At 37.8% G+C, this 9,404-nt stretch overlaps 1 protein-coding gene across 2 annotated transcripts; it reads left to right on the plus strand.

Moving 5' to 3' along the window:
• Positions 1-954: 954 nt before the first annotated feature.
• Positions 955-7,068, plus strand: tank (TRAF family member-associated NFKB activator). 2 transcript variants are annotated; one of them, XM_068703936.1, is made up of 8 exons: positions 955-1,088; positions 1,997-2,138; positions 2,411-2,519; positions 2,686-2,756; positions 3,484-3,536; positions 3,635-3,753; positions 4,340-4,737; positions 5,399-7,068. In XM_068703936.1, exons 2-8 carry the CDS (start codon positions 2,040-2,042, stop codon positions 5,567-5,569), a joined length of 1,020 nt encoding a protein of 339 aa, XP_068560037.1. In that variant the 5' UTR covers positions 955-1,088; positions 1,997-2,039; the 3' UTR covers positions 5,570-7,068. The 2 variants fall into 2 exon arrangements, with proteins under 2 accessions (XP_068560037.1, XP_068560045.1); XM_068703944.1 differs by lacking the exon at positions 955-1,088 and adding an exon at positions 1,115-1,445.
• The last annotated feature ends 2,336 nt before the right edge of the window (positions 7,069-9,404 follow it).

Genomic DNA, 9,404 nt, shown 5'->3' on the forward strand with positions numbered 1-9,404 from the left:
CAAGACAGGGCCACACGATTACAGGACACAGTTGATATTGCACTGTAGCAGTTTCCAAATATACCAAAAATCAACTGACACACAGCAGTGAACCGGGGCCTTCTGAGGCCTCTGGAGGTCTCGTGTCCATGTGGCAGTTGCCCAATGTCCCATGTTGGTAATCAAGGTTATGTGTTAAAGCACAAATAGACTTTAATTGCTTGTTACTAATCGGGCTAAGCAGGCAACTTCACAGACTGCCAAAGCCTCAAACTCACTGCATGTCAATTATTTTTTGCTAATTTAATTAATTGCACAATGATTTTTAAACCACTGAAGTGCAATGTCAACTAAGGTAGACTGGCTTTATTAGCTTATTTTGTGCTCACATGGTAGGCTACATATTCTTAAGTAGGGTGGTTTTTATTATAATTACCACAATATAACTTTCTTAAGGCAGACATTTTAACACAAGTGAAATTGATAACATCATTTAATTTAACATAACATCGATGGCTTAGTTCTAATTGGTCCCTGTACGCTTTTCCAGTGAGCCAGCATGCACAATACCATGACCTCCGCTAAGTGGAACACAGCCATCATCAATGTCCTTAAATACACCTAAAACATCTAAGGGCCCAACAGTTAATGTTTTGCCTATGGGCCCCCTAACAGGTTGATCTGGCCGTGCTTATTACAGCTTTATTTACCACGAGGCACGCTCAATACTCTCGACACAACTTGCAGAACATTCAATAATGTCAGACAGAATGTTGGAAAGTAAAATGAGCACAGTGTAACTCTAGTTTGGGGACAGTTTTCACATGCACAACAGTCGGTTGCAGACGCGTAGGCTGGAAGAACCCTCAATCAGCTAACCACCCAGCGCTGCTCCGAGCTCGGCGCTGATTGGCCAGGATCGAGTAAAGGCGGAAGTCTACAGAGCAAGGGGATTCCCCGAGGGAAGTTCCCAACTCAACTAGGCTATGTAAAACATACATTGCCATATCCTCTCTGGCGCTTCGTAACTTTGCATCTGAAGATTGAGCGACGACGCTGCGGTGGTGTCAAACCCATAAGTTCGACTTTTAACTGTTACGCGAATGAAGGTAAGCGGACACTTACTCACTGGCAGCGAGGAGAACTGATCTGTGGAAGTCGTTGCTCGGTCGCTTTTATCCGCCACCGGTTGAATGAGCTCTGGCCAACCGGTCGAATGCGGTTGAAGGAATACGGAACTGTGAGGATTAGGTTTTGGATGACACTTTAAAGTGCTTCCCTTCTGTGCCTAAGTAGTTAGGGTCGATGCAGTGTAATTACTGTGGTTTCATGCAGGAGCCGTTGGTGCGACAGTGTTAACGTCAGTGTGTTGAAGATTGATCAATAATTGATGAGCAGCTCTGGGTGAGACTGACATCAGCCTCTGTCTTGTTTTGCATCATCTCAACATGTTAACTGTTACAAAAGTAAGTATGCTGCTGTACATGTTTGAAAGTCTGTGCTGACACTGGACAAGAACAGACAACAATGTGTCTTATTTAGGTCAGTGGTCTTAAACTAGTTGTGCAACAAATTGCAAATGCATCGAGTAACTTCATTTATTTTTTCGTCATTTGTTTTCAATGGCTCAGTTGCTCGTTATCGTCATCATTTCTTACAGAACTAGAACAAGGCATTGATTGTTGAATGCAATTTTGCTGTTGCACTTAAAATGATATTCCTCCGGGACTGTCAATACTCTTTGGTTAATAGACAGAGATTAAGAACTATGTTTTGTCATTGCATCAGTGTCTTACATAAATCAACCAAATAATTTAACATCACTTTAAGGAGTTATTGAGTTCTTTTTATTATTGTTTTTAAAGTGTGTGAAGACAAGATGATGGTGTGTAGAAACATTATATAACAAACAAAAAGGCTCACTAACTCCATGCTTTTTTCACAAGTCAAAAAAAAAAGTGCTGTCCATTATTTTATGGTTTTCATTAAAACACTAACATTGTCATTTCACCTCCAGGGCTCATGTCTGCTGTGTCAGGGATGAATGTGGAGCACACGGCATGGAAAGGAACATCGGAGACCAGCTCAATAAAGCTTTTGAAGCTTATCGCCAGGTCTCCATCGAAAAGGACAATGCTAAAAAGGAGCTGCAACAAATGGTAACGACATGTGGAGAAAAACGTTCTCAAACTTTGAGGGAAATGTGCCAAACTTTACCAATATAGTAAAAATGAAAAAAATGTCACAGAGTAGCTTGCTAAGTGTGTTTACTCATTTTATTTTTGTTAACAGTCTGATAGCGAGAAATCAGTTTTGAAAACATGACTATCATTTCTAGATGTATGTGAAAATGTGACACACACGCAGACGCATTGCATAGATCAGATTGCGGCTATTGGTGCTAAAAATAACAGAAACCTCATTTTTACAGAGTGAATATTATGAGCGATACACTCAAAAACTTCAAAAGCAGATAGAGGACCAACAGCAGTTGATTTCAAAACTTGAAGCTAAGTTATCAGCAACAAGGCAACCATCAGGTTAGTGAGACGTGCCAGATGTTTTTATGCCGACAAGATAATTTGCACTTCTATTGCATTGCTTTCTGGCCATTGATATTGGATTGTAATACATTTTACTGGATCTGTTTCATCTAGCATTGCCTCCTGGTCAAACTGTTAATTCTAACTGTTTTGGTTTTCTTAGGAGAGATGAAATGTGAGCCTTGCAACCATCTCCTTGATGGGGCCAGCGCTTATAAGAAAATACAGTACCTGGTATGTTCGCTGTGCTACACTGTGCTCTTTGTTATGTCTACACTATGGGTAAACTGCAATACAATGGCTGCAGAACTGTTTTTTCTTTATTGTCACATTTGAAAGTACACACGCATATCTACAGCTTCCTCTCACTGACAGTCACACGTTGATTGTACTTCTGCTGGATGTTGTTGCACTTGTGTCAACACAGATGTTTAGAGAACACATTATATCAATGGGAAATCAATATAGCAGTAACTATAAGGCTCAGAATACAGTTGATCCATATGTGATTCATACTGTTTGATAACCTTTGAGCACTGCTTTAGTGATTGTAAGGTCTCAGCATCATCCTTTAAATTAGTCAGTCTGCAATTTTTTATTTTTGTTTAAGTTTGTAACCATTGTTTAGAAATTCCTTCCTGGTTCCTGTTTTCATTCGTTTGTTTTCCAAAGATTCAAGCAATCCAGGAAACCAAGATTACATTGCTGCTGTAATAGTATCCACCCTTTATTTTACTCCACACAAGGTGTATCCACGTTTACTTCACCAGATGGTGCTAGAGGATAATGTCGCTTGCACAGTTCAGCAGCTTGAGCTTTATTGTTCATTATTTAATGGGACAGAAAACATTTTCCACTAATAAATGTAAATTTGTGATGTGTAAATCAAATTGCAGATACATTAACAATATGCCCTTCGATAATTGTTGCTAATGATCATTATAAATGTGTCTTTTTACAGGAGAATACGGGCACTGTTGCTTCTAATATGCCAGTCAACAGCAACGTTGACTAGTATGTCTCTAAGAGGTTTTTTTATTATTACAAAAACCATGGACATTACACTTAAAGAATGGATTTTTTTTCTTACTCTTTATTCATTTGTTTGTCAGCCAGGACATGCTGAATGCGTTTGAAGCAATTCAAGGGAAATTCCGGCAGATTCGCTCTCTTACCAGGAGACAAAAAGATCACCTAAAAAGGTTCCATGGAGGAAACGATGCATCAAACGGTAATATTAATATTTACCAAATAGTAATACCGCCGTGTCTTTAAGGCCTGAACTTGTTTTCTTAATTCAATTACTTAAAAGAAAATGTGCTTAATTGAAACAGGATTGTATATGTTATATCAACTTATGAGTTAACTTGCTTTTTAATTTTTCTTTGAGTTAATTAGATAGCAACACCTTAACTAGGACTGTGCTTGAATGCCTTGTTGTTTTTTTGATCCATAGCTGGCCACCGCTGTTTAAGGAAGTGGTCGAAAAACACATTTAATAATTCCACTGTCAAATACATAATGTTGGCTCTGGATACTAGCTGTATAATTAATAATGGATAATAATGTTTTATACAATAATAAATATAAAGTGTGATGGACATATTTTTTTCTCTCTCTTTCTATTCATACAATTGCATATATAGTTGCGTATACACATATATGTATGTGTATATGTGTACATATATATTTCTTAAGATATGCAACTTCAAATGTCAAATGCCCAATTGTCATTAAAGCTAGCGCTGGAATACGTCCACATGGTGACCGAGACCGAAAAACTGTGTTAAACCTCATGTTTTTCTGCCGTCTGACAGATCAGCGGTTCTCCATGCCTATCCAGTGCACAGACCGTACAGCAGAGGCAGAGAGACCCTTTTCCTCAGCGCTAAGGTCAGCGGTGGACATCTCACTCCCGCCTATGTCTCTGGCGTCTCGTGGCGCCAGCCCCGAGGACAGGGACTTAGAAGACTCTCTCACCAAACTCAGTGTCAAATTCCCGCCCTCTGCGGACAGTGAATATGACTTTCTGAACAGTGCTCCGGAGAGACACATTGGTCCGACCATGCCCACGAAGCGGCCTCTCAGTACGGTCCCCTCCACATTGATGGAAGAGGAGCCCGTGGATCTGCCCATGCCTTTTGTCTACCCTCCATCTCCCACCCTCTCAACATCATCTTCGCTCTCCCAGGAAAGCGTGCGGGGACCCCAGCAGGTGAGAATCACAGGAGAAAGTCTGAGAAAACTAGTAGCAAATTATCAGTCTCTGATTGGTCTTCGCTAATGGAGGAGTGAAACCGTGTGAAGTCCATAAAAAAAATCCCCTTGGCTTAACTTGAAACGTATTACTGTGTAATGTGTGCTGATTCTTTTTTTACTTAAGCATGGATGCTCTGGTTATATTTGGCATCTTTGCTGGAAAGTGTGAGCCAGATGGAAGCACATTACAGTGTCTCAATCTAATGAAACAAGAATGATGGTTAAGTGGGATTTATATTTGCTGATGTGTATAAATACCTAATAAAAAATTGTGAATGACATGGAGTAAGATGTTAAAGTTGGTTTAACAGTTTTTCATAGCATGATTCTTTCCTTAGATTACATCAACACGGGCATTTATAATAGGCGAGGCTGGAGTGATGGTGTCGTTGAACACATAAATAGCAAGATAATTAAACACTTGAGAATAGCTTTTTGCTTTTATTGTTGTGAGGTATTTGTTCAGACTATTGTGTTGACATGTTCTTGTATTCCTTAAAGCAACAAATACTTCAACTTGAAGTCCAAGCGGTCCAGCATGCTTTAATAGAGTGAGTGTAAGGATTGTTAAGACTATGAATAATATATTGTTTTCTTTGGTTCATCCTGCTCTGCAGCCTCTCTGGAGCCCTGAGCTGTGTGATGCAGCTGACGTGGGGACAGAGCTGGCGACGCCTCAGAGCAGCAGTCCTGATAAATGTGCTTTCTGCCACGCTGTGGTTCCTCAGGACCGAATGAACGGCCACCTCTACTCGCATTTCTCTCCTAAGAATGAAGCCGACAATTGACAGTGAAGGCAGAGACTGACGGGTCCAGGGCCACAACTACTCCAATACTTACTGTATTCATGGTCTAATCCTGCCTGCCATGAAGAACATGCGCTGTACTGGATTTGAAATGACACTGCAATAAGACTTGAATCCATTTATTTAATATTGAAGAATTGAATGGTACACTTTATGCCCATTATATTTTTCTAATATCACGCTGAGATTTAACTCTAGTACAAGTGATGACAATGCATAACATGATATATATACATTTATATATATATATATATATATGAGCAAATAAAGCAGACATTTAATCTTTACTTTTTTTAATCACTTGAATCATTTTCAACATGGAAACATAAAACAGGTTGGTAGTCTAAAGTGCATCAATACATACAGATATAAGGTGGACAAGATGTGTATTTATTAACTTTCATTCTGCAACATGTTTATACATTATTATTTTAAAACATAATATTTATTAATAATATTACAATTATATTTTAAAAGAAACATGTTTTGCTTTGTAAATTTCCAATAAATAATTTTTAAATAGGACTTTTTAGTCTAAATAAAAGATTTTATATCTCAGAACAACAACATGTCACGTATTATAGTTGCCAACAATATTCATCAAATCACTCAATGTTTACCATTTACATTTTGATTAGCACTATTTTCACGAGCACTATATTCCATTGGTTCTTCCATGTTGTGTACTTAACCAGGATTATTTGAAACAGCTGTATGTTATTCTTGGTGCAGAGTTGGGAATAGTACCAATTTAGAAATTATTTTCAAAGCTATTATGCCATGTATTCATTAAAAGTATCTACACAGATGGCAACAAATAACATTAGGCACAAGCTCATTGTTAAATCAGATTCCCAATTACCTTGCCATTTGTATAGCTATGGTTTTACCTAAGATAATATTATGTTTTGCGTATTGAGAGACACATTTATTTTGATGGGTGTTATTTTACGTTTTTTTTCTCCATTAATGCTCTGCAAAGTATTTAAATGAGACATTCCAGGTGTGCCAGTTTCAAATGCCGTTATATGCTAATATTGATTAATTAATTAGTTAATGGTTATGGAAAAATATGGTAGTTCTTACAAATTGTTAAAGATACTGAACAGTGAAATGCAGGTAATTGTAATTTGGGAATGGGACAGATGGTGTTTCCATCACTGACATATTTTACAGTATGTACACAACCTATTATTTGACTTTTCTTAACAGCAGCATCAGCTTTTGACTTATGCAGTATTTATTCACACCTTTGCAAACAATTGCAGCGGCTTTCACCATTCAGACTGACGAAAAAACGGGGACACTGTGTGTTGGAACACTGCGTTGTGCAGAGAGGACCTTGCAGCCCTTCAGCTATGGGCTGGTAACACTTGTGCTGGGTAGATGAGCTAGTGTGAAGACTGCGAACAACCTTTTTAATAACTATATATTATGACCATATATCCCTTTCCAAAATAAAATACCGCTTAATAGACTGATTGATTTGTTACATCAACCCTTACTGATTTTGCACTGCCTGTTTCACTGTGTTTCATAAATAACTCAGAAGCAGTGATGTAGTAATGCTGCAAACTATTCCAAACTAGTGAGTCATTAGACTAAGATAAAGGAGCACTGCTAAAATACAACACATTTATTCTTTTTTTTCTTCTTTTTTGGCAAATGCATATCCCTAATGATCCTATCTGGTTAATCTGCGAAGAGTCGAACATTGTGCAGCCTGCATGCTTTTCTCTCTGGGATCATGAACAGCTGCTTGCTCATAATTATGTTGTCATTCGTTGTTATTTGGAAGAGGAAACTCGTACTGACAGCTAGGATTTGTGTGTGTGTGTGTGTGTGTGTGTATATTTCTGTACACTGTATATTTACACACTTGTATACAGTCCACTTCAGCTCTAAGGCATTGTTATTGCCATAATTTTGAGTAGAATATGAGATGTTTATGCCATATTTCTCCTTGTGATATTTCCTACCAGCGGCAGTAGGATTGAAATAGATTTAGGAGCTGTAACAAAAAATGAAAGAGGACAAAAAAAGGAGAAGGATATGGATTGAGATGGAGAAGTAGCAGGCTGATTACAAGGTGTCAAAATTGCCAGGAGCAAGAAGGTGAAAGCAATCAGGGGTGAGAAGAGTGCAGCATTCGTGAGGGGCAACTAATTATCCATCTCATTTGTGGAGAGAAGCATTTGAGGCAGCTCTAGCCCACTGAATGGTGACAGATTGGTGCGGAGGAGAGGGGAGGTGTTAGAACAATGGAGCCCAGCTCACCATCATTACTGCATGCTAATCAGCAGTGCCTCTGCACCACCAGTCGATACTGCAGAGAGTTCGGGGAGACAGAGAAGTCACGGGTTTCAGGGGACCACAGTCGTTTTAAAGCAGATAAGAGAGGGTCGAAACAGCACAGTATAGTCGTTGGCAATTATTTCAGCTTGTGAGGGTTAGGGTTATATTTTGCAGAGGCTGATCTCTGTGGCCTGCATTATCAGCTTGTACTGGAAAGATGAGGTACTGGCACTGGAGTGTTTTTTAAGTGGATTGAGTGGAGTAATAGGTCACCATAGTGTAATAAATAATATACATACAGCAATGTCATTAAAAGTTTAAATTCATAAAACAAAAATAAATAGTAGCAGTAAGTTTTGAGATTTTAGAGATTTATTTATTTTAGAATTATGATAATGAACAATGACAGAGAAAAGTAAGCATAAAGCGCAATAAAAAGAACATGAACAGGCTATATAAACAGGAAAACACAACATAACACTTAAATTTTTATTTTTTTTTAAATACCCACACTACCACTACCATACTATTTTGCGTGCCAAAAAATATTTAGTAAGTCTCAATGCGCATGATGCAGCTGTGCATTTCTGCATTGAAAATCTACACTCAGTCTGTGAAATAGTAACACTTTTTATTAACCACAGTCTAAAACATTATTTATCAAATAAAGTTTGCAATATCGAGCATTGGTAAACAGAAAGCCCCATTAAAAGTGCAATTCATAATCCACTTGCACAAAAGAGTAGCCCCAAAAAGTCAAACATTGGAACCTACTATCACTCCCAAACTGCTTGACAGGCCTTTTGACTTACACTGGACAATAACTACTCTTCATTTCTGATGCTTCTGATGAAGGTTTGTTTCCATAATGGTTGTACACACAGCTGTAAAGCAGGCCTATATTTGGGGGGGTTGCAAAATAGCGAAAATGTTTATTTTCTATTTTTAAGTAGTCATTTTTTTAATGTGTAAATCTACTGAAATGTAACATGGCTGAAATAATTTATTTGTCTTGTTTTTTTGTTAAAAGTAGCTTTCACCAGTGCTTATTCTTTCTTCCTGTTTGGCAGTTTTTATATTGTATTTAATATACTGTATATACAGTAATTCTTCCTTCACAATTATCTTCTATAGCTCCGGTATTCCTAAAGTCATCACAACTGTCTAGTTACTGTATGTATGTATAGGAAATTTGTGCTTAAAATATAATAATATATAATGTATTTCAACTCTATGAATTTAGATCCTTATTGGCCACTAAATGGATTATAATTCCAGTAGACAATAGACAAATGAGGCACCATTCCACAAAGTCATTGTTATCATTTTCATTACTCATCTAAATATTTAAACAAGGGTTATCAGATTGTGCCATTGCCAAAAGATGTAACACGAGTGGGGAAAAAAAAAAAGGAGATTGTTAAAGGGTTTAATCAAATCATAAAACAAAACAGAGAGATAGCAAGTGGATTAAGGTCACACGACTAGAATGCCCTCTTCACATCAATGTCATTACGATAAT

Source organism: Cebidichthys violaceus, unplaced genomic scaffold (assembly GCF_023349555.1).
Source record: "Cebidichthys violaceus isolate CVI_PGR_0920_01 unplaced genomic scaffold, fCebVio1.0.p SCAF_11, whole genome shotgun sequence".
Classification (NCBI taxonomy): Eukaryota; Metazoa; Chordata; class Actinopteri; order Perciformes; family Stichaeidae; genus Cebidichthys; species Cebidichthys violaceus.